A 24,342-nucleotide genomic window follows, 5' to 3' on the forward strand; every position below is an offset into this window, starting at 1 on the left:
AGTTGTCGGTACCAATGTAGAGCGCCGTCCCGAAGACTCAGCTCGAAAGGCATGCACCATTCGTTGGGCGATGCTCGTGTTCCTTTCATCTCGTAGACATAGGCGCGAAGCCATTGCATCGAGTGCTCGCTCTTATTCCTGGTGCCCGAGAACGCCTTGATCTGTCCCAGTGGGCGATGCGTTACCACCTCGATCCTCGGAGTCGCGTTAAGCAACTCGGATTCGGTCACCTCACGGATTTGGCGCAGGTACTCGCCCATCTGCGCTCCTCCATCGCCGGTAAAGTCCGCTTCTTCGTCCGACGAGTCGTCGGTGGGCCCGCTGCGGCGGATCCTGCTCCGTCCTGAGCTGCTTTTCGTGCCCCTGGCCGATTTTGAGTAATCGGTGGTGTGCCCAGCGCGGTCTGAGTAGCCCGTAGTTGGTGGAGTCACCATGTGGGAGTCTTGAAAGTACGGGGATCGCTCCCCTGACGCGCTAAACACCCCTCCGGTGGGTTTTCGGCTGGGGTTTTCGCGGATTGCCCTCTTCGGAGTCGTCGGCAGCGGTACGCTAGCCGGGTCGACCACTTCGCGAGCCGCACGAGTCTTCCGCGAGTCGTCCAGAGTGAACGAGTTCACGCCGATGGCTGTGCGGAGTCGCTTCTTCCATTTCCAGAGCTCCGCGCCCGCTTCGGCCGGCATCCAGCCCTCCAGCGTCGACGGTGAAGGGTGCTCCAGAGGCCGAAGCCTCAGTGCTTTCAGAAATCGTTCGGTTTCCTTCACCACTTCTTTGATTGTTACGGAACTCACTGGGCGAGCCAACTGGTGACACAAATCGGCCCAAACCGCTTGGCGAGTCATCGTTGGCTCGATTAGCTCACCCCAGTCGCTCTTCTTCATCTCTTCGTAAAGTCGACCGAGACCTTGTTGGCCGCCGACGTGTCACCGTTGAGTGGCGGCCGGTTACCGGAGGTTTGCTCGGTCACTTGAGTCGTCATGACCGGTGACCTCGAGTCGTCGGCGGCGTCTTCAAAGTCTTCCAGTCGTCATACGCTGGCCCTGGGCCATCCACATCATCCCGTTCATCCGCGAGGTTGTGCGTCACGGAGCGCGTGTCATCATCAAGCTCAACCGCGAGGTTTCGCGACAACGAACGCGTGCCCGCGCTGCGTCCCGCAGACAGCACTGCATCTTCCGGAGTCTCGGGTGTCACCACCGCTGGCGCAGGCGCCTTATCCTCCAGGTAATCGTCGCAGTCTTCATCCATTTCTTCGTCCTTGGCGTCGGATCCAGTCATCGAGTCGTCGAAGCTGACGGTCCGCTCAGCAATCGGGTCGAGGTGCGGCGTGATCAGGGCCGCAGTCGAGTCGTCGGCACGCGTTCCGCAAAGCTTCATTGGAGTTGCTGGTACCGCTGAACGTGATCATTTCGCCATTTTCTTCGTCTTTTTTCTTCTTTTTTCTTGTTCTTGTTCTTCTTCTTCTTGGTTGCTCTTAAAGTCGATCGACCTGCAGTAGCACGAAACACAGAAGGTCACACCAATCCCGGGTCGCGGCACCAGTTGTCGTGTAGGAACACGCGCTAAATTATATATGGCACACTTTCCCCACCAACAACACCCACCGAGTCACCGAAGACTCAAATGGGCTTGTTAGGGTTAGAACCTGAAGGCCCAGGAACTTTCCCTTGCCCCGGGTTGATGTTTCCCCTGTGTACCGAGCTTCCGCTAGTCGACCGACGGAAGACTCAGCGTCACTAGCCACGAGCAAAGGCTAGCACGCTCTCACACACAAAATATACCTCGCAGGCCCTCAGAAGGAAGGGTCCCGGCCTTTTACGGCGTGATACGAGGGTGCCGGAGCTATACTCCGGCGGGAAGAAATAAATGGAGTGCGCTCTCGCTCCTCTAGTTCCTGGCGACGACTCGTCGCTACCAATACACCGGCCACTAACTCTTGGCCCTGCCAGGGATGAACACACGCTACACTAGTAGATGTGCCCACCGACAGTCATAATCCCACCTACCAGGTTTACCTTGAGCTGCAGGTCGTTCACTGCAGGCACCGGTGTCGCCCTTGCGTGGTTGGGAGGAAAAGCTGTTCTGTTATTGTTGCCCGAAGGCTTATCTTGTCTTCTCTTAAGTTTCCTATCAATCAATACAAATATCAAGTATAAACGCGTCCGTTTTGGACCGCCAGTTGTAACTCACGACTCTTCGGCGCTTTCTCTGCGACGTGGCGGCGTTACCGACGACTCAAACGGCCGCTGAAACGCCACCGACGACTCGGGACAGGCGCCGATGACTCATAAGTTCGGATCTTGCCAGTAGGTTCGCCCCGCACTTAGCGAGCTGCAACTGCCCGATCTTGACTTGGGACCGTTGACGAGTCATCGTCACCGGCCTATTTAGGCCAATCAGCGATCAGGGAGTTTAGTCCAATGACTGGCGATGGGTTGTGACTTGCCAGTTAACGCCGGCGCCTCGAGTCTTCTTCGTCCCTCGTCCCGCCTTTGGATTTTGGCTTCGGCTTCATTTCCCGATACTACACGTGCCTCATACTTGTCGGACGAACTCGGCACTTCGAAGTAGGGTGACTCTAGCCGATGGTATTCCCTGTACATATATTAGCGAGGCTATACTGGAGCAAGTTGACCAACTCGCTGTTGAAATGAACATGGCCCAACGGGACATCTGGCTTCAGGTGATGGAGACGTTTTACATGCAACCCGGACCTCCTGTTCGTGGGGTATCAGAGAGCGCATTTGTATTATTGGTTGTTTAATTCATTTTAAACAAGCGTTCCGTCGGAATCAGACGGAGAATCAGATAACAAAAGACACAGTTAAACTAGCAATGGTCCCGAATGTCTTTGACATTCTGACGGTGATCGACCCGAGTAAAGTAGAAATTCAAGGGGTTGCGTGGGTCAAGGCCAAGATAAAAATACTGTGGTGAAGAATGTGAGCTACTCGCACAGGAAACGGCGTCAGTTTTGGAATTACTTTCGACGAACTTGGCTAGACATGTTCCCGCCAACGTATTGGAACGTGCACGGCATGGGGCGCGACATTGTTAGTAGAACTAACAACCCGCTTGAGCGTTTCCGTCGTCATTTGAACAGGAAAATCAAAGTCCCACATCCTCCAATAGCCAGCTTTGTTGACACACTTAAGGGTATTTCTCGTGAGTATGTGGCGCAGCGCATTGCTGTCCTTCAGGACTGATAAGGCCACCTCAACGATAATGCATCCAGCTGCCACGTGCTCCGCAACTGCCTCGCGTCGTCGACATTATGGAGTCTGAAGAAAGTGAAGGCGAAGACGAGCAGCCGGTCATCATTGCTGCTGATGGTCCCGAATCGTGCAGTAGTGCTTTGAGGTCGGAGGGAGACACCGCCGAGATGAATCATGACAGAGAAGGCTTTGGATCAAATCGTTCATTTGACTACGACGGCGATGCATCAGCAGTGGTATAATGGAGCCGAAGTTGGTATCCTCCAGAATAGCGTTGTAGTAGGATCTATATAATGCATTTACTTTAGCAACTACACCTCTTGAGTGTGATCTCCTTGCTTTAGATCACGTGACCAAATCAATGATTTGATGCGTGACCAGTATGTGGGATTGACCTAAAAAAATCCGGCTTCTGAAAAAGTTAGCTCCGTCGAATTCGCTCACTAGCCCTACAGCTCTCGCTCTCACACTGTACTTACTAGTCAGCCTTCTCAACGGCGTCACCGCACATCCAGTGCCGACATGATCAGCTCTCCCCCAGGTCGTAACCGTTCCATGTAGCTTCATGCAGTCAAGCTTCGTTCCGCGGATGCCGCCCAGCTCTTGATCTTGCTCGCTTGCAATGCGGTACTATCAGGCATCCCTTACCTTGGCACCAATTGATTGCGCGTCTCAGCCGTCCTTGTCGCCAGCGACTTGTTTCACCACCGCTTGGACCCGCTTCCTCCTCGGCCTCGTATCCGACTCGTCGCCACTCGACACCACTGGCTCTCGCTTAGACTTGGTCTTCGCCTGGGGCTTCGCAGCTGCTGGCTTGCTAGCCGCTGTCGTCGACCGCTTCTGCTCCGTCTTCATAGGCTCGTACCAGTATTTACCGTTCCACCTGTGACCTGGGGGAGGGTCCCACGTGCCAGACCACGCATTGTAGATACCGTGTGGGTTTGTGTCGTCACGCGTCGTCACGGAGGTCACTTGCGCCTACAAGCTCGACACCACCGCCGTGAGTTGCTGGAGCGCCGTCGCGAGGGTCGCGACCTCCATCGTTGCTGCAGGTGCCGCTCGTCCTTCGCTTTCTGCGCTACCTGCGCCGGTCGTCGTCCGTGGTGCTTCTGGCGGCTACTCGTCGTGCACATCTTCGTCGTCAGGATCATCCACCGTGGGCACCGTCTCGTCAGCTGTCGGAGCCGATGCTTTCTCCTGATGCCCGCCTGCCGACGCTTGGTCGGCTTCACCGCCTGCACTCGTTGGTTCTCGACGTGGCCGCGGTTGCTCGTCTGGTCGTCTCCCTTTTGGCCTTCATTGTTGTTCGCGTTTTCGTTGCTGTAGTCATCTTCTCGCGCTATCATGTCACTGACAGTGCGCTGGACTCGGCGCGTCTACCCGGATCTCGTCATGGACTTCGTTCTAGTGGGCGTCAAAGTCGTCATCGTGCTCGTTCTCGATGATTGGCGTGGCTGAGGCCCCTGTATGACCACCATGAAACGGACCAGTTATCTTGCCCGGTCGTGAGTCAAATCGTATAGCTGCGCTGCGGTGGTCGTTTTTCCGCAGCTGCTTCAACTTAACAACGTTGATGGCCGCCAGGAACCACTTGCTTCCCCCTGCGTGAACGTCCGCCTGCGTCGCGTCCGCTCCAATTTTAGTATTACACGTTAGCAAATAGAACGCTAGTCTAAGCCAACAATCTACTCGTTCGCAATTCCTCTTACTGCCTTAGCAACTAGACTACCAACTGTCCCCAGATCCCGCACCGAGACGCTTCTGGAACGCCCCCGGACCGCACTTGTCCGCCGTTGCTCCCACCCACGTCCAATACCGCCTGAAACCCAATCGGTCGCCCAGCCACACGCCCAGCAACAGTGCTCAGCAGTGACTCAGCCACCACTTCGCGCGCTGCGCTCGTCTCGTTTTCGTCACGCACTCCACAGAAGCTCGTCTCCTGTGGTCAACTCGTACTCGTACTCGCACTCGTCTCGCTCTCGTCTCGTTCTCGTCTCGCCACAGCTCGCTCTCCACTTGAGTCTCGCGGCGCAGATTCGGTTGTGCTAGCGTCTTGCGGTGCAAATTGGATTCTGTCGGCGCTCCGTCGTGCGCCTTCATCGTTCCGTGCAGTAAATCTGGCCTCGTCGAGGTACTTCAACATGCCGTATACGCCGGATCCTGTGTATACTGGCTTCTCTTCGGCTGTGCTCACGTCAGCTTGCCGTCGTCCACTTCGGCGTCTGTCGTCAGCGCATTCACCGGTGAACGCACCTGCTCCACAGTGGCCGGATTGCGACACCAGTCCATTACACGCCTTCTTCCTCCCCAGAGCCTTCCACGACGGACTTGAAAAGCCGATCATACTCTGCTGCAGAAACCCATCGTCGTTCGTCCTGCGCTGTGGCGTGTTGTCCGCGCCTCGCAGGCCGTATCTCGTACTCGAGGACATAATGTCATGCTCCGTTTTGTCGTTGGCGCCGTCGTAACTTCACCAGCCACTCACTCGCTCGCTCATTTGCATTCGCGCCGACCGTTGTGCGTTGGCCTAGTTTTCGGCGTCGATGCGCAGTTGCTGCGTTAACCGGTGCCACCTCTACTCGCTCAGCCTCCGGTTCCGTCTCGACATGCTCTTCATATTCCAGTTGCTCGGCAATGTCAGTCGCCGCTCGTTTTAGCAACTCCGTAGGATAATAGTAGGTCACCAGGAAAGACACGTGCGAAATGTGCCTCTCAGGTTCTGCTTCCGCGTCCTCGTGCTCAACTATAAAATTGTCGTATGTGGCGATGCGGGCTCCAAAATCAGGGAATAGCCTCGCGGCTAGACCTCGATCTCAGACCACTCAACTCAGAATCTGAGATTAGATCTCAGATCCCAAGCTGGGTGAGGCGTGTGTTCCTCACTCTTGCAATCCCTTGACTTGGTTCTTCCTAAGGCTACGCTGTGGGCCCAGACTTGCGTCGGCCACACCAGCTGCCTCCGAACTCGACAGTTCCCAGATGCCCCCAGACGAAGCTTGCTCCTTGCTTGGAAGGCCCTTGTACACACGTGCTGAATCCGCTGTGCCCCGTTTTCTTGAATATAAACACGTTCACTCCACACACACTTAGTCCACTTCTCTTCTCAGGCCCTTGGACTCTGGGCCTTAACAGCCTCCTCCTTGCTCAGCGACTCCGGCTTCGAGTCGCTTCCAGTCACAACACTTCCTCCGGCGGCTCAGACTGAGAGCCGCACAACGGTCTTCACTCGCCCCTCAGACCAGAGTGGCCCCGAGGGTTGGCTCGGTATGACCCTGCCTTGATCCAGGGTTCTCGCTCTGCACCCTGGGACTTCCGCGCACCACGCCTTGATGTAGGCGACACAGCGAAGCTGGGAACCACTATCCCAGACTATTCGCGCCACATGGATACCACTAGCAACCCCAGAAACCACTATCCCAGGTATTGCTCTGCCGAAACCTCAGAGCGGAGCACCTTCCGCCCGAAAATATGAAGCACCGCCAGGAAACCAGCTCACCAGCAAGGAAAAACAGCAAAACCAATGTCCCGCGTGTGGAAATACAACAACGAAGGCAAACCGGGCCGAAACACGAAAAGGCTTGGTTGTTGAACTTGAATTTATTTGGAGTTAGCTGAGCTTGACCGTAGAACACTCGTAGCGACTCCACTTGACCTTGCGCGCGCCGCCGGGGCAGGGACTTGGTCCCTGTGAAGCAACATGCCCGTCGGCGCAAGACGAACTCCGCAGCTTGTGGTCTTCGGGGCAAAACAAACTCTGATTATTATCATGCACATGCACATACAAAGGGCCTATCAAGTAAGGGTGCAAACATCTCCTGGGTACACCTTGAACAAAGGTGAGACACCCACTAAGCTACTGGCTTGGCGGCGCCCGTGAATGCGCGTCGCTGCCTTGGCGCCCTTCCATTGGCCTGTCTGGGTCAGTCATCACTTGATTACACTGATTACACCTGGGTGCAAATCAGTGATATCCTGATTACGCCAGGATCTTGTGGCCGGGATTGGGCGGACTTGGTCTGTCATCACCTGATTACACTGATTACTATGGGTACAAATCAGGTGTAATCCGGATGACGCCAAGATCCTGTGGCTCCCGTTGGCCCAGATCCATAGGCGATTGCTCAGGCCGAATCTTGTGTGCCTGACACCAGGGGCCGAAAAGCCACAACGGGGCGACCCTTCAGAGCGACCTTCCAAGCGGCAACCGCCAACTTCAAAGAGCAACAACCGCAGCTCCCAGACCGGCAACGTAGCCATCACTTGTGTACCCACTTCATATGCGAGACCACGAAGTTGCGCTTCGGGCCCTACAGGCACGCCGCAGGCTTTTAGTCACGTCCTAGGCTCGGAGCGTCAGCTGTCTTTCACCAGTTTCCACTTATCCTCACGAACATCGTGTATCCAGACACCAACTTGCGCCCACAATCACCGTGTCTCAGTTTTGGCACAAGTTGAGGGACTGCCGGGCTGGGAATCTGAGCTGGGGGCAAAATTACGATGTTGATTCCATATCCCGGCTGTCCAACCAATTTGACGAGTCTCAGTTTTGGTTCAACTTCTGGGACTCTGAGTCTGGGAATCTGAGCTGGGGGCAAAATTACGACGTTGACTCCTTATCTCAGCAGTGGCACCCCAGAGCCGAGATGAAATCAGACGCCGCACGCCATGCCCTCTTCCCAGACCCTAGACTGCACATCTCAGGGTCTGGTCCACAGGCAAACCTCAGACCGAACTCCAAATCACAAAGTCTCAGACTTTTGCCATCACTCTCAGGTCTCAGAACTCCGGGCATTCCAAACTGCGAGGTCACCAATCTGAGACCTGGAGTCTGAGACCTAAGCAACCATGGGGCTTCAAATCACAGACCCAGAAGGCCAGGGCTCAGCTCTCCGCCCAGAGTCCGATTCAAGGCCTGGAACCTCAGCTCTGTGGCCTCTAGAGCGATTCTCAGACCTCAGACCGAATTCAAATATCAGACCTGGGGATCTGGGGTCGCTGCAACTCGACGTTCGCAGAGCTCTGTTTCCAGATGTAGTCAGCACAACTTGAAGTATGTAAAAATGTAAAAAAAAAAGTAAAAAAAAACAAAAACCAGACTTGGGTCAAGAAATATCCACGTTTCAAGTGACATATGGCCGGTACGTGATAGGGTTTGGGCTTCTGACTGATGGGTCTTGGCCAAGAATTGGCTCGGACCTCGTCACAACGGTCCCTTATGTGCGCTGGGTCCAAAGAGATCATTCTCGAGTTGGCCCCAACGCACATAACCGGAAGATGCCCACATTCGCCCCGTCCCGGCCGCGAAATCTCTTGCCGCGGCTGCCGGGTCTCGGGCCCAGCCATTTCACGAACAGTCCGGAGTCACAGAACTTCACATTGCAGCGCTGGCACGCACAGCACATTTTCCGGATGGCCGACGACCACGCGGACGACCGGCGGCTCCCCGCACCATCGCAAGGTGGCGGCGGACAAGATGCGGGGTCGCGGGACTCTCCTGCGGCTCCCACAACCTCCGGCAGCGTGTCCACGACCACAAGCAGCACGTTCGCGGCCTCTGGCAGCACTCCCACGGCTTCCGCCTCCGTGTTCAAGGCGACGGCGACCTCCACAAGCGCGTTCGTGTCATCAGCGACCTCCACGAGGGCGCACACGGGCTCCACGACATCTTCGGCAGCTTCCAGCATGTCTCCGGCGACTCCAGCATCCGCCTCGACGGCCCCGCGCTCTGCACCGGCACTGCCGGCTTCGCAGCCACCGTTCGGCAGCACCACGAGCTCCTGCACGTCGATTACACCCCCCTCCGCGACCACGACGCTCACATCAGTGAGCACGGCAGCCTTGACGCCACCGCTAGCGTTGCAGACGCCTTCGGCGACGTCTCCGGCGGGTCCACGGCGGTCGTTCACGCTCTTCAGTCCCTCGCAACGCACTCGTCGCCTGTGCCGTCCACCATTCGGGCCCCCGCGACGCTTGACGACATCGAGAACCGCGCAAACCTCGTTGATGGGTTGGATGGTGTCGCGCGCATTGAAGACGTCACGCGCTTCTCGAGCAACGAGTTGGCGTGGTTGAGCAGGATGGCACGTGTCACCGCTTCGCAGGACGTTATCCAGCCAGTCGCTTCCGCGCCGCTGAACTTTTCGGATCCAAGATCGCGTATTCGCTTCGAGAGAGAGACCGACCCCCTTGCGCAGTGTTTCGGCGTGGAACACTTCGCGCACCGCGTTGTCGGTACGGCCCAGTGCTTGCAGCGCGTGCTGAACTACGCTCAGGCGCTTGAGCGTCCCAGCCCCGGTGGTGCGACCCACATCCAAGTCGGACAGCTCTCGGCCGAGATCAATCGGCTGACCGTGGAGCTGAAGCGCGAGCGCGAGCGCCACGCTCAGGAGATGCGCGACTGTCAAATCTATCACCAGTACGATGCTGCCGCAGCCGGGCGAGAACAGGTGGTTCGTGGTGAGCTCTAGGCCGCCGAGGCTCAGCTCAATTTCCAGTTGTCCGAGAACAAGAAGCTTCGGGCTCAGCTCAGGACACAGCCACCAGCCCCACCTCCGGCCAACAGTCCAGCTCGACTACCTCAAGCTGAAGTTCAAGCGCTAACCAAGAGACTGAACGGCTCGCAAGCTGAGAAACATGCGCTTTGCGGGCAGCTGAAGAAGTGCGGCAGCGACCTCGCCGCCTGCCAGAGCACCCTGCACACCAGCGACGTCTACACCACCCAGCTCAAGCACCAGCTACTGAGCGCGGTCCCGTTCTCAGCTGAGGCGCTTATGAACTTCCTGATGGCAAACTGCAGCGCTTCGGGGCACTGGGCGCGCCTGTATGAGCTGCTTCAGCGTTTCCAGAGCCAGACGGACGTCCCAGCCAGCTTCAGGACGACGCTCCAAATCTCGGCGCGGGACCAGACTTCGGATGACTGTGGGCCCTACGTTCCGCTCAACAACGCCGACCCAGCGATCCCGTGGCTGCTTCGCATCGCAGCTGGTAGCCGTCTGTGGTAGATAATCATCTCTCCTGCCTCCGCAACGCTCGTCACTCGTAGCGAGTCGTTCGGACTCTTCAACGTGCGACCCATCATTAGTACATTAGGTGATAGCTTCACGGTCGTGTGCTGCCCCGAGTTGTAGGCATAAACCGCAAAATCTAACCACACATCCCAGTCTCTCTGCTCGTCTTCGTGCTTGTAGGTTGCTACACAGACCTTCCAGGTCCAGTGAAATCGTTCAACTAAGCCGATCATCTGTGGTCTGTACGGCCCAGGGTTCAATGCTATGCCTGTAGTACGGCGACCACATTTTCCACCGACATTTCCGGCGCTCTGTCCGTTAGCAATTCATGGAATGGGCCGAATCGTAGAACAACTAGGCGCATCAAAACTTCCGCCACGTGCTCTGCCTCATGCTGCTTCGCCGCCGCAGCCACTATATACCGCGTCACATATTCCACCACGGCAACCACACGTCATGGCCCACCTTCTTTCGCTGACAAGGGCCCAGCGACGCCTAAGGCTCATCTGTCGCCGACATCACCTCCTCTAAGCTTCTTAGTGGAGGCACCACCTCACGTCGTCGTGCCTTCCGACTACCTTACTCTTGACATCCTCGAACCCACCGCTTCACTTCACGCAGTAAGCCCGGCCACCAATACACTCGTGCGATTCGTGCGTGGGTATGGGGTGCACGCAGATGCCCCACCCACACGGAATCGTGTGCCTCTTTGAACACTATAGCTCACAACTCCGGCGGCAATATCACTCGTTGACCGTCCTTCGTGGTGGTTAGAGCCAACCCATACCGCATCTCGACCTTCATGCCTCCGTGCTCGCCTGCTTTCGCCATCCGCTGTACCATCCGGCTCTTGGCTCGCGCCCTCACAATCTCATCATCCGTCAGCTGGAGCATATGCTCTCGATCTCGATCTCGATCTCGCTCGCGCTCGTCCGCATCCTGCGCAACTCGTTCCGTCGAGACCTCGTCGGCCAACGCATCTGCCGTCGTCTTGCCGCTGTCTCCACCGCGTATCGACGGTGTTGATTTTGATCCGCCAACCGCCACACCAGTTGTCCTGCTCGGCGTCGCACTCATAGTCCTGCTCCGCTAGCGCGCACCATTCGCTGCGATGCTCGTCTCGCTGCGTCACCTCTCGGCGTCGCCGTCCCGCGTTCGTCGTTCCGCATCGTTTCCGCCCTAGCCTCCGGTCGTACAGCGCTTCTCGTCACCGACTCTTCGCTCCTCCACCGCCCATTCGTCGATGTGTCAATCGTGGCTTCCGTCAGCTCGTGGTCATCATCGTCGCCGTGGCGCTCAGCCTGCTGGTGCCTGCTCGGCGTCTTCGTCGTCCGAGGTGGTTGCTCGCGCCGCGTTTGCGTTGCTCAATGGTACTGCTGCCCATGCTCTCGTCGCAACCGCACTCACCATCGTTCTAATCGGCGTCGTTGAGACTGCGACCTTCGTCTTCGTCGGGTCCGTCTCTCCCGCCATCGTCATCGTCGCGTCCGCCAACGTCGAACTCGTCATCGTTATCGGGTTTGTGAGCTTCGACGTACGCTCGTCATCATCATCATTGTCGGAACTGAGGCTTTCACCGTGCCCGTACTCGTAATCATCATCGTCGTCGAGTCCGCGGCGTTCGCCGGGACTGCGCTCGCCATCATCATTGTCGTCGGGATCGCAATTTTCGTCCACGTTGCGCCCGCTGACCTCGTCCTCGTCGGTTGGTGGTGCTTGAGTTCGCCGTGGTCATGCCACGCCAACACACGACACGCCTCACTTCGCGAGACTCTGCAGGAGTCCTGCGTAGCGCCTCTCGTCGCGACATCGACCCCCACCGTCTCGCCCGTTGCCGATCTTCGTCTCGGCGCCGACGCCGGTTTCCTCGTGGCCACGTCGTGGGCCTCTTCTCGCTTGTCGCCGCGACCATCGTCTTCGCGGCGTGTCCGTCTGTCGTCGCCGTCCTGTCCTCCTCCGGTGACACTGCTCCCGCGCTCGTTGCCATGTTGAGTGCTCGATAATCAACACAAAATCGAACTCCTCTATTCTTCTTATTCACAAGAACCGCAGGAACCCCCCCCACGCGCCGTCACTTTCTTCAATCACACCAGCTGCTATCATTTTCCTCACGTTCTACTCAATCACCTCGTCCTCAGACTGTGCCTGCCATCGGCGTTTCCACATTGTGGGTGCTGCATCACCCGTGTCAATATGGTGTTCAGTAGCTAGGGTAGCGGCTGACGGGCAATCATCAGTGCTCGCTGTCAACTGCCGGTACGCTCGTAGCAACCTAATGACCAACTGCTTTTTTTTCATCATCGACTCCAACGTTCACGTCGTGTTCGTTTTCTAGGGGCTCGCCACCGCCATCTCTGCCGATCTCATCGAACCAAGCACTGACTCGCTCTCGTCGCAGTTCACCGTTCATCTGCAGCATCGTTGCGCCTTGGTCGAGTGGTATCCACCTACCGACTTCTTTCTTAGTAGGGAGTTGCGACTCTTCGCCGTTCGCGTTGATCGTGGGCATCAAGGCCTTGCCGTTCCTCACCGTAGTCGCCACCGGGGCCAACATTACAGCTCCCGTATGCTTCGTCAGGATGAATATTCCGTTCTCACCGTCCTCCTTGGTCACCGCCACTTCCACGAGCGTCATCGTGAACATGTCCAGCTGCGTCTTCCTCGCCATGCGCAAAACGACGATTCGACCACGCCCTTCTCCATCATACGTGTGGAAAGGTGTCACCACCGACCGACCGCTCTCAATGTAACTCACCTTACTACGCTCGAGGTCCATGGTAGCGCCATGCGTCCGCATGAAGTGAACGCCAACCTACCAAGAACTCGTCCGTGAGCCCAGAGACAATGCATGCGTCAACGATGATCAATTCATGAAACACACTACGGAGTTAAAATGTCCATACGCCTACAAGAACTCGCCGATGCCTTCCACCAAGTCCACCGGAGCTGCTTTGTCCATGCGATTATCGTACTGGGTCCACTCAGTACCAGCGACCGTGAATCGTGCTCCGCTGTCCAGTTTCACCTGCCGAATCACCCCAGCAACTTGCATCATCGCGGTGGGAAGTCCGTCGTCCGCACCGACGTACTCCACCGTGTCATTCTGCGTCGTCACGCCGATGCTTCACCAAACGCACTCTGGCTGCTCCGACGTGCCGTCCACTACTGCTCGTCGCGCTGCCGTGCAGTCGCTGCGACCGCCTCGCATCGAGTTGCGCAGTGCACCTTCCGCCACGCGCTGCCGTACGAAATGCTGCTCGTCAGCATCTTCTTTCTTGATACGCTGTTGGTGTGCCATCAGGAGCTTGACCCGTTGACGCTTATCCTGCTTGCGTGCCTTGCATCTCGCCAGCCGTACTCGTACCACCGCTTCTTTCAGGCTTCCCCCACCCGACATATCACTGCCGTCCGGCGTGTCGCCCACCGTCTCGTCGTTGCCAGCATCGCTCTCCGAAGGCGCGTTCATTTCTTTGGGCTAGCCGTTCGCGTACTTCGCAGTCGTGCACTCGGCCATCGTCACCGAGGTCAAGGCCGAGTCCGCCGCCACCAGGTTCGTCGGCAGTCCGCGCTCGCTCCGTGCTATCTAGCACTCGTCGGTCGTCTTTACCACCTCGCCGAGCTTCGTCTCGACGTCGTCGCTCGTCGCATCGTCCTCACCGCCTATCGACACTCCGTCGGTGCTACTGTCGCTCGGCTCCGTCAATTCGCAGCTCGGCTTGTCGTTCTCCCCATCGCACTCACCGATTGCACTCTCACACGCGTCGGGCTTTGACTCATGCTCGTCGCCCATGGTCATGTGTCCGTCGATCAGCTGCTTGTACCCGTCGCTCGTCACCTTGCCCGCGTCAAGCTGCGGTTCGCACTCGTCACCCATGCGCTCGTCGTTCATCTCTACTTCTCGTCTTGAGTTCGGCGTCACCATCTTGCTGATCTTCGCCACCAAGGTGCCAACTCGCGTCGGCTTCGCTGCGCCTTCTCCAGTTTTGGAAGGGTTTCCGCCTTCTCCAGTCTACTGTCGGCCTCTGTCACAACTCCGTGCACCACCATCACGTCGGTTAGCACGATCACTCCCAGCGACGTCGTCTCGTAGCTCACGCTCGCGTTCCTCACGCACGAAGCGTATTGCTGCCATTGCCGGTGTGACGAGTCTCGCTCAGATCTTTCCGGCGAACCCGTCAATAGCCTGCCGCCAACGCACTCTATGTCCCACGCACGACCCTTAGTGGATGGGAGAGGGCAGCTGGCTTCAAGGAACCGCCGCTTCAACGAGAACTGGCTCGGAGACCATGGACACACTCTCGGCCGAAGCCCCAGGTATCAGCTGGGAGGCTCAGCTATTTCGCTAAGACTATTTCGACTCTGAAGCCACGATGACTGAAGTTGACTATGGATTGGCTTGACTCCTGTGAAGTTTGGATTGCGGTCACCCCGCTGAGCTATGCTGAGCTCAGACGTCCCGGATAGACACCTGTTGATGGCTGGATGCGTGGAAGATTGAGTCGACCTGGTCTCAGCTGAACTCGTTGCGGCTCGGCTGAGAGTCGGTCAGCGTTGGTGGTGGAGGCGCTGAAGTCTTCAAGTCTCAGCTGGAAGATCTGAAGTCCCCGGGTCTCAGCTTGGATCACTGAGACTAGCTGGTCTCAGTTAAAGCCAGTTGGTTTCAGATTTCACTACTCTGAGCTTGGGTGGTCTCAGCCGGAACAGCTGGAATCTGTATGTCTCGGCTCAGATGTTTCAGCGGGATGGGCTTGGGCTCAGCGGACGCCCCGGAGTCTCAGTTTGGCGACCCAGGTCTCAGATGATGCGGACACTGGTGGACATTCATGCCGGGGGTCTCTGTTGGAATCTCGCCTGAGACTATGGGGCTCAGAGTGGCCAATGGGTACACGGCGAAAGCGCGCTGCTGGAGGGTCGCGTCATCAATGATGGCGGACTCATATATCAGCCGGGATGGGACCAGCTGTACCCAGGTTACGACATACTTTCGGCCAATGAGTCACCGGGGATCAGCTACTCATCACTGAAGCTTCGTTGAAGATCTGCTGAACCCATGCCTGACCACGCTGGATTTTGCTGAGCTCGGCCCATTATTGGCGAAAACTCAGGTTGAAGCGCCGAATGCCTTAGGGACACTGGCAACTCTCAGGATGGTCTTAGCACCCTTTGTGGGTGCTCTCTGAACGGCGCTGTGCGCCCCCACTTGATATGTCTTTGTTTGCATGTGTAATAATTGAATCAGAATCGAATTTGCCCCGAAGGTCGCAAGTGGGAGTGTTTCCTTGTGTAAAAGGATGCCGAGGACCGGTTCCATCAAAACTCAACCCCATATAGTCTTTTTGGGTGTGCCTCGGTGTGAGGAGGAGCTTAATTAGCTATTTTATATTATTACGTGATCTGGACGACATTACCGACACGTATTTCGTATTTTCGGGGAGTAAGTGACTCTCCTGAGGTTTCGGCGGAGCGACTACGCGGGGGCTGAGATAGGCTCAAGTCTTCAGTGCGGTTGCTGAATTTCGCTCATTTTGGAGCGTGGTGCGCGGGCGTCCCTGGGTACAGAGAGAGAACCCAGACTACGGACAGGCTCAAACCGAGCCAATTTTCTCGGGGCCACTCTAGGTCTGAGGGGCGAGCGAAGACCTGTGGAAGCGGCTCTCAGCTGGAACTGCCGGAGGAAGTGAAGAAGCTACGGAGACCAGGTCCAAGGTCTCGGAAGAGGTGGACTAGTTACGTGTGGAGTGTCGTGTTTTGTATTGGAGAAAACTCGGGGCAAATTGGGTTGGACACGTGCGAGCTGAGACCTGTTGAGTGGGGAGCAGGTTTCGTTTGGAGAGCGCTGGAGACATCTGAAGTAAGGACAAAGTTGCTGTGGCTGGCTGACGTCTGGGCCCAAAGCGTAGCCCTAGGAAGAACCGTTAAGGGGATCGCAGGGGATGTGCACGCCGCGCCTGACCAAGGACCGGAGCTGGAAAGTTTCATCCGAGCCGTTGTTGGGCTCAGCTGAGGTATTTCAGCTGAGACCCCAAGACGCTGAGCCTTCTGAGCTCTAGTCCGACGTTCGGCGGTCTACGTTTATTCAAGGCTCGATCTCGAAAGCCGGGAATTGGCCCGCACCTCGCCACACTGGTCTCACTGTCCCCACGTAGCCCGTCGCGCGCTCTTCGTCGGGCACGACCACCCACGCGTGCATCTCGTTCAGCATCTCGTTCACGTTGATCACGGTACTGCTCGAGTAGCCCTCGTCGTTCGCACAAAGACCACCGTCACCTCGTCACCGTCTCTTGATCCTAGTCCGTCCGTTCCTCGAACTTTGGCCGAAAGCCTTATTCGACACCTGTTGGCGATTTTTCCGCCGAACCGTCGCCACTGGCTCATCGTCCATTGCCTCTTGGCCGCTCAGCATCTCGGACATCAACTGCTCGTGTGCCATACCGCCATCACACACCACGTTCCTAATTTACCGGGATCCTTGTTCCACATCGAACGCCGTAACCCCATTATTGCGTCCGCTCTTCGTTTTCAGCCAGGGCCTTGACTTGCCGTACTCGCGACTGCGGGTACGCATCGTTCCGTGGTTTCACCTCCGCGTCAGGGCGCTTCCTCGCAGGCAAAAGTGACCCAACAGCCGCACTAAAAACACGCGGTGTTGCCGCGCTGGCCACCGTCGTTCTGCCCACCGTTCACATTGCGCGTCGTTTGCGCGTCTCAGCCGTCCTTGTCGCCAGCGATTTGTTTCACCACCGCTTTGACCCGCTTCCTCCTCGGCCGCGTATCCGACTCGTCGCCACTCGACACCACTGGCTCTCGCTTAGACTTGGTCTTCGCCTGGGGCTTCGCAGATGCTGGCTTGCTGGCCGCTGTCGTCGACCGCTTCTGCTCCGTCTTCATAGGCTCGTACCAGTATTTACCGTTCCACCTGTGACCTGGGGGAGGGTCCCACGTGCCAGACCACGCATTGTAGATACCGTGTGGGTTTGTGTCGTCACGCGTCGTCACGGAGGTCACTTGCGCCTACAAGCTCGACACCACCGCCGTGAGTTGCTGGAGCGCCGTCGCGAGGGTCGCGACCTCCATCGTTGCTGCAGGTGCCGCTCGTCCTTCGCTTTCTGCGCTACCTGCGCCGGTCGTCGTCCGTGGTGCTTCTGGCGGCTACTCGTCGTGCACATCTTCGTCGTCAGGATCATCCACCGTGGGCACCGTCTCGTCAGCTGTCGGAGCCGATGCTTTCTCCTGATGCCCGCCTGCCGACGCTTGGTCGGCTTCACCGCCTGCACTCGTTGGTTCTCGACGTGGCCGCGGTTGCTCGTCTGGTCGTCTCCCTTTTGGCCTTCATTGTTGTTCGCGTTTTCGTTGCTGTAGTCATCTTCTCGCGCTATCATGTCACTGACAGTGCGCTGGACTCGGCGCGTCTACCCGGATCTCGTCATGGACTTCGTTCTAGTGGGCGTCAAAGTCGTCATCGTGCTCGTTCTCGATGATTGGCGTGGCTGAGGCCCCTGTATGACCACCATGAAACGGACCAGTTATCTTGCCCGGTCGTGAGTCAAATCGTATAGCTGCGCTGCGGTGGTCGTTTTTCCGCAGCTGCTTCAACTTAACAACGTTGATGGCCGCCAGGAACCACTTGCTTCCCCCTGCGTGAACGTCCGCCTGCGTCGCGTCCGCTCCAATTTTAGTATTACACGTTAGCAAATAGAACGCTAGTCTAAGCCAACAATCTACTCGTTCGCAATTCCTCTTACTGCCTTAGCAACTAGACTACCAACTGTCCCCAGATCCCGCACCGAGACGCTTCTGGAACGCCCCCGGACCGCACTTGTCCGCCGTTGCTCCCACCCACGTCCAATACCGCCTGAAACCCAATCGGTCGCCCAGCCACACGCCCAGCAACAGTGCTCAGCAGTGACTCAGCCACCACTTCGCGCGCTGCGCTCGTCTCGTTTTCGTCACGCACTCCACAGAAGCTCGTCTCCTGTGGTCAACTCGTACTCGTACTCGCACTCGTCTCGCTCTCGTCTCGTTCTCGTCTCGCCACAGCTCGCTCTCCACTTGAGTCTCGCGGCGCAGATTCGGTTGTGCTAGCGTCTTGCGGTGCAAATTGGATTCTGTCGGCGCTCCGTCGTGCGCCTTCATCGTTCCGTGCAGTAAATCTGGCCTCGTCGAGGTACCTCAACATGCCGTATACGCCGGATCCTGTGTATACTGGCTTCTCTTCGGCTGTGCTCACGTCAGCTTGCCGTCGTCCACTTCGGCGTCTGTCGTCAGCGCATTCACCGGTGAACGCACCTGCTCCACAGTGGCCGGATTGCGACACCAGTCCATTACACAGTGGCTAGAGCGGAATTCAATTTTCTCAACGTTCCAGCAGGCCGACTGAGATATAACGTTGACGATAACGGACAGGATAAGATCGATGAGTTGTGTTAGTTGTTCTCTGAATTTTTCTAGAGTCCAGAGTCTGGATAAAACCCAGAGAATAGGCGATTGCCACTCAGGTGCCAATCTTGAATTGAAACAATCCTCCACGATGCTACTTATCGAATCATTCGGCGGTACCTACGCTTGGAGACACGTGCTGTAGCGGTTGAGCAAGCAGGAATGGACAGCCACAGCTTTGGTGCCCACGTTCGTTTTGGTATCGAATGCAGGGGTGCTAGGGCCTTGGGCCGTAGTTTATCCGTCCGTGTCTGGGGCCGGGGGTAAACGATGTTGCAATTCCCCGACGCTATCTCAAAGTTGCTGGGGATTGTGTTGCTGCTACATATATCCTGTCAAAAGCGTGTTTCCCTTGCATCATTCAGAACGCCGGAGGACGCCAAATTTTTGAGTTGTCGTAATGCAATCGCTTACTACTATTTTACAAATATGGTAATGCACATCCATACAATGTATCCTACAAATCACCCTAGACGTCATGTCACATGATACACGTCAAAAAGGTTCCGTAACTTTGTAAAAACACGCCAAGTGCGCCCATTACATGCAGAAGGAATATCATAGGATTTTATATTATAATATGATAACATATCGTGTGATCAAGGAGACTCGCGAAAGGGCCACATGAGAAGTCCAATCGAATGAAACCTTGGCAAAGATAGCATTGGGGTTGGCAAAACTAAAAGCTCATTCTGCAATTTCCCCTCTCGATCATCCATCCAAGATTGACCATGTGTTCCGTTTATCTCCTTCTCGTTGCCGTTACTGTCCTACTCTCTGGTGGTGTTAAGCAGTCTACGGTAGATGAGGCAGCAACTAGATCGATGCAGGTGACGGGAAAAGATTTTTGAGGTCATATAAGTTGATCGACGACGATTCTACCGACTATGCTGAAAATGAAGAGGGGGTACAACTGCCATCATGAAGACATCAACCAAAAATCTAAATCGCTGGCTGGACAGGGGCAAAGCACCTGGTCAGGTCAGAATAATCAAATTACCCAAAGCCGGCTAATCAGGCAAAAGGCTAGACGACCTGGCCAAGATGCGTATAGGGCGAGGTACGGCACCTTTAATGGTCATTAACTCCGCAGAAGCGAATTTTGGAGGGCACGGAATCCATTCACCTGAAAGTGGGTAGAAGGCAACTAGCTGAGCAGTTGTAATGACTATTCATTTACGGCCCCGCAAAATTATATCGTTTCCCCAAAAAACACACGACCTGTACCACAAACACAGATTTCCGCGAAAATCTGGCATTTACCGAGGTATAACAGCTTTCCAGGCTTCCTAAAACTTGGTTGCGCAACAAACCGCGCCATCACGATAAAAATTCGAATTGCTATAGCCGCCGGCCGGGTGCATGATAAACTCGGGCCACGATATTTGATGAATGAGTGCAATCATTGTTGACCGCAAAATATAAAATCTAGGAAGTGAACAGACAGCGAGAAATTGGCGCGTTCTACTTGGTCACTGTCGTGCCGTGGCCCACGGTACGCATTGGCGCGAGCACCCTGCGAGTTGCTCGCTCTGCCGATCTAACCTCGAGGTTATACAAGCTGCACGTCGAGTTGCACGTCTCGTAGCTGCCGCTACATATATTTACTGAGTAGGTTAGAATTCCTGTTCTATTACTCCGTACGACAGCAGAACAGTATATATTTGTTGTTGTGGAGCGAACATCGTTGTTAGAATACGCAGGTGTCCTTGAGTCAAATCCCGAGAAATGCTGCGGTATTATCACCATATTTCAAATCTCGCTGCTGCCTACGTCTGTTATTGATCGCACTACACTATCGGGATCTATCCACCGCGAATTTCCGCTTGCAAGGGCGTTCGCATCCCGTACAATGAATTGCGCTGTCAAGGGCGCTCGCATCTCTTTACGTGACTTAACGCAACACTTATAATTGAGACTAACACAGCTTTAATTTGACACACGAACACGTAAATCGTAGCATATCATTGTATTTCACTACCTTTTCGCACAACGTGCCAGCACCATGACGATAGCACTTGCTAGCACAAGTGCTAGAAGAACACTTCTTCTGCCACGTAGGTTTTGACCAATAAGAGTCTAATCGTCGGCAAGCCTCATTCAAAACAAGGGGGAATACCACCGATTCCAGGACATCATAAACCAATCTGCTTACAGCAGCTCCACAAAAAGCTTACGTAACTTCTCTGGATTTTATCCAGAGCTGTTGGGGCGGCACGAGTGCAGGTGCAACTATCTATATAAACACATATTCCTGGTAGTGCAACGGGTACGTTGTACGGACAGCCCTAACAGGATTAATTCAAAATTGTGGACCACAAAACTGTAACTAAGTGCATAAATACAAATTTCAAGTGTAGTCATCTTATAAAAACTTAGGTTTGTATCAAACATGACAGGGTATGGAGTGTCAAAGCTACAGAGGAATAAAGTTGAAGAGTGAAGGCGCCTGTGATTGTTCGCCTTATGTGTATGGGCTGACGCGGAGACCGGGAGGTACCGGGATCGATCCCCGCCGAGTGCGGGACTTTCCACGGAGGTCGGAGATAGGCAATATCTTGGACGAGCAGCCACTCCGTGGAGTGGTCCGCCCTGCCAACCCGCACCCCGGTGTAGGATAGTTGGGTGGGCTGGAGGCCCCAAGTGCCAAAAATGCCCCATAGTGTAATGAGGGGTATCAGAACCCGGTCCCGAAATGGGTCGGATAGCCACAGGCATCCCCACCAGAGCAAGCCTCAAGCCTGATGTGTGGGTTCTGGTGGCTTAAATCTCTTATGTGTATGGGACTCTAGCCAGATATCGGAAATAATGAAGTGATATCGTACAATTGCAATATTGCAAAGCAACAAATCTATTACACGTCGGCCAATATCGATCTTCCTGTTGAGGTTGCACTTCGCTGTCTGATCGACTGGATCCCTACCGCGAGGCAGACGGCCTGCGCGTGTTGGCATGTGCCACCGGGGTCTGTGGTTGAAGATGGGAAGATCTCGCAACCTGATTGGCTGGACTATCTCTGATACTGGAATGTGATTGGACGACAACATCAATTTGGGTGCTTATGATTTGCATGTGTTGAGTCAACCGTTTTGAGCCGCAGCCGTGACTAGGCGGATCAGTCTTACGACTGGCAACTTCGTTTGGACCGCAGCCGAGATCGTTTGGACCACATCTACAAGCCTCACCTACTAGGGAACATTGCATACAGTAGGGACTGCTAGCTGGCAAACACATTAACCTAAATCGAGCTCACTTTCGGATTTCCTTCCAACTACTCACTCGACTACCAAGCCTCATTCGCACACTCTCAATTGGTTATGAGCCCAAGCTACGCGGACACCGTCAAGCTCGTGGAAGATAACTACTTCCACTGGGAGTTCAACATGCGGATGAAGCTCTCGCGCAAGGGACTGCTGCCCCACATCATCAAGGCAGAGTTCGACCCGGTGAGCAACCGCACCACGGATGCATGGAAGACCGACGATCTGGAAGTCCTTGGAGTGATCGCTGGCGACGTCAGCCTCACATTCCAAGTCTACATCCGTGGTGCGATGACTGCGATGACTGCATGGACCATGCTCCAGGAGCAGTTCAACCGGAGCACGCTCAAGAACCGACTCCTCGTCACCAAAAAGCTGCATAACTTCAAGATGGAGCCCGGTACGCGGTTCACGACGCACGTGGACCGATTCAAGGAAATCGTGCTCCAAATGGAGACGATTGGTGAGCCTCTCGACGAGACCCGCCAACTCGTGCTGCTGCTCGGCAGCTTGACCGATGAGTACCGGATGATCAGTACCGTGCTCGAGAACACGCCGAACATGACGCTCTCGTACGCAATCCAAGCGCTCGCTGGTGTTGAAGCCTCGGATGAATCATCATCGGCTCAAGAGAAGGCGTTTGCTACGAAGAAGAAGGAGAATTTCAAGCATCGGTTCAACGGCAAGTGCTTCTACTGCAAGAAGACTGGCCACAAGGAATTCGAGTGCCGCAAGAAGAAGGTCGACAATGAACGTGGGCAAGTCGCACAAGCTGCGTCCGATTTCGCGATTACGGCAACGGGTGCGATGGACAAGTCGGAGTGGCTCGTGGACTCCGGTGCCAGCTCGCACATGACCAGCGTCCGGGACAAGTTCGTGTCCATGAAGGAGCTCACGACGCCAGTCCGCATCACGATCGCGGATGGCACGAAGATCGACGCAGTTGCAAAGGGCACCGTCGGAATGAAGCTGATGGACGGAACGTCTGTCACGCTGTCGGATGTGCTATACATCCCTGAAGTTGATGGAAGCCTCATCTCGGTTGCGAAGCTGGCCGAGAAGGACGTCGTCGCGCAGTTCAGCAAGGACAAGTGTGTCTTTCGCTATGGCGATGCTACCGTCATGGAGGCCAAGCGTTTTGGAAACGTCTACAAGTTGAAGACAGTGGGGGGCGAGGTGTGTCGTGCGGCGACGGCATCTCGTAAGGAGCCATGGGCCGTTGTGCACGCCCGTCTCGGCCACATCCCGTTCAAACGTTACGAACAGCTGTTGACCATGGCAGACGGAGTGCCTTGCGTTTTGGATGGTGTCACAAGTGGTACCGTCTGCGCAGGCTGCTGCATGGGCAAGATGAGAGCGGACGATTATCCGCGACACCCGGAGAAGCTCGTCAAGAGTGCAGGCGTACTGGATCTGGTGCACACGGATCTGATGGGTCCGATGCAGACCAAGACACGCGGTGACTGCACGTATGTGGCAACCTTCATTGATGACTACTCACGTCACGTGACCATCTACTTGATGAAGGCCAAATCGGAAGTGCTGTCGAAGTTCAAGATCTTCAAGGCAGCAATGGAGAACGCAACAGGCAAGGCGATCAAGCGCCTACGTTCTGACAATGGTGGCGAGTACACGGGCAAGCAGTTCAAGGTCTACCTCGACCGCAGTGGCATCAAGCATGAAAAGACGGTGCCATACACGCCTCAGCAGAATGGACTGGCTGAGCGCATGAACCGAAGTTTGGTGGAGATGGCGCGCTGTATGCTCTACCACGAAGCCATTGAGAAAAGGTGGTGGGCCGAAGCCGTAAACACGGCTGCGTGGATCACCAACTCGGTGAACGTCAAGACGCCCTACGAAATTGTGCGTGGAACCAAGCCGCAGCTCAAGAACGTGAAAGTATTTGGTTCAGTTGGCTACGCGCACATTCCCGACGAGAAGCGCCGCAAGTTGGATGCTAAGGCCTTCAAGTGTCAATTCGTGGGCTACGAGGATGGTGTCAAGGGATACCGAGTTCTCAACGTGGCGACGGGAAAGGTGCAAATCGTGCGCACCGTGAAGTTCGTGGAAACAACAAGTCTGGATGACATGGTGGAGAAAATGGAGCTGGATGACGATGAAGTCAAGGTGGAGCAGCCCAGCCATGGTGGGTATCAACCGGACGAGTCAGGACAAGTCGTGCCAATGGATTCTGAAGTTGGGGACGTTATCCCACTTCAACGTGACATGGGCGTAAACGATGCGATCGTGCCATACGGATCGACACATCATATGATTACCCGATCGCGTGCTCGCCACATTGACGAGACAACGGATCCTGAAGAGGCAGGCGCTCGCAAGAAGCAAGTCGTGGCACCGTCGACTACTGGCACGAAGCGCCAGAAGATGATTCAAGGCAGAGTTCAGGTTAACGAGGACCAACATGCA

At 55.7% G+C, this 24,342-nt stretch overlaps 6 protein-coding genes across 6 annotated transcripts; 1 reads left to right on the plus strand and 5 right to left on the minus strand.

The window, feature by feature from the left end:
* Positions 1-3,884: 3,884 nt before the first annotated feature.
* Positions 3,885-9,706, minus strand: IUM83_05049 (uncharacterized protein; the record flags this gene model as incomplete). Its single annotated transcript, XM_067929161.1, has 2 exons — positions 3,885-4,102; positions 8,662-9,706. 2 exons carry the CDS (start codon positions 9,704-9,706, stop codon positions 3,885-3,887), a joined length of 1,263 nt encoding a protein of 420 aa, XP_067794797.1.
* Positions 9,707-9,862: 156 nt separating this feature from the next.
* Positions 9,863-10,213, plus strand: IUM83_05050 (uncharacterized protein; the record flags this gene model as incomplete). The annotated part of the gene is made up of 1 exon (XM_067929162.1): positions 9,863-10,213. One exon carries the CDS (start codon positions 9,863-9,865, stop codon positions 10,211-10,213), a length of 351 nt encoding a protein of 116 aa, XP_067794620.1.
* A 1,302-nt stretch (positions 10,214-11,515) lies between these two features.
* Positions 11,516-12,887, minus strand: IUM83_05051 (Gag-pol fusion protein; the record flags this gene model as incomplete). The annotated part of the gene is made up of 2 exons (XM_067929163.1): positions 11,516-11,934; positions 12,671-12,887. 2 exons carry the CDS (start codon positions 12,885-12,887, stop codon positions 11,516-11,518), a joined length of 636 nt encoding a protein of 211 aa, XP_067794621.1.
* Positions 12,888-13,124: 237 nt separating this feature from the next.
* IUM83_05052 (uncharacterized protein) lies at positions 13,125-13,685 on the minus strand (the record flags this gene model as incomplete). The annotated part of the gene is made up of 2 exons (XM_067929164.1): positions 13,125-13,230; positions 13,357-13,685. The coding sequence occupies 2 exons, from the start codon at positions 13,683-13,685 to the stop codon at positions 13,125-13,127; spliced, it is 435 nt and encodes a 144-aa protein (XP_067794618.1).
* A 117-nt stretch (positions 13,686-13,802) lies between these two features.
* IUM83_05053 (uncharacterized protein) lies at positions 13,803-14,141 on the minus strand (the record flags this gene model as incomplete). The annotated part of the gene is made up of 1 exon (XM_067929165.1): positions 13,803-14,141. One exon carries the CDS (start codon positions 14,139-14,141, stop codon positions 13,803-13,805), a length of 339 nt encoding a protein of 112 aa, XP_067794619.1.
* Positions 14,142-16,924: 2,783 nt separating this feature from the next.
* On the minus strand, positions 16,925-17,598 carry IUM83_05054 (uncharacterized protein; the record flags this gene model as incomplete). Its single annotated transcript, XM_067929166.1, has 2 exons — positions 16,925-17,230; positions 17,335-17,598. 2 exons carry the CDS (start codon positions 17,596-17,598, stop codon positions 16,925-16,927), a joined length of 570 nt encoding a protein of 189 aa, XP_067794624.1.
* Positions 17,599-24,342: the final 6,744 nt, after the last annotated feature.

The sequence above is a fragment of the Phytophthora cinnamomi genome (assembly GCF_018691715.1).
Source record: "Phytophthora cinnamomi strain GKB4 chromosome Unknown Contig23, whole genome shotgun sequence".
NCBI lineage: Eukaryota > Oomycota > Peronosporomycetes > Peronosporales > Peronosporaceae > Phytophthora > Phytophthora cinnamomi.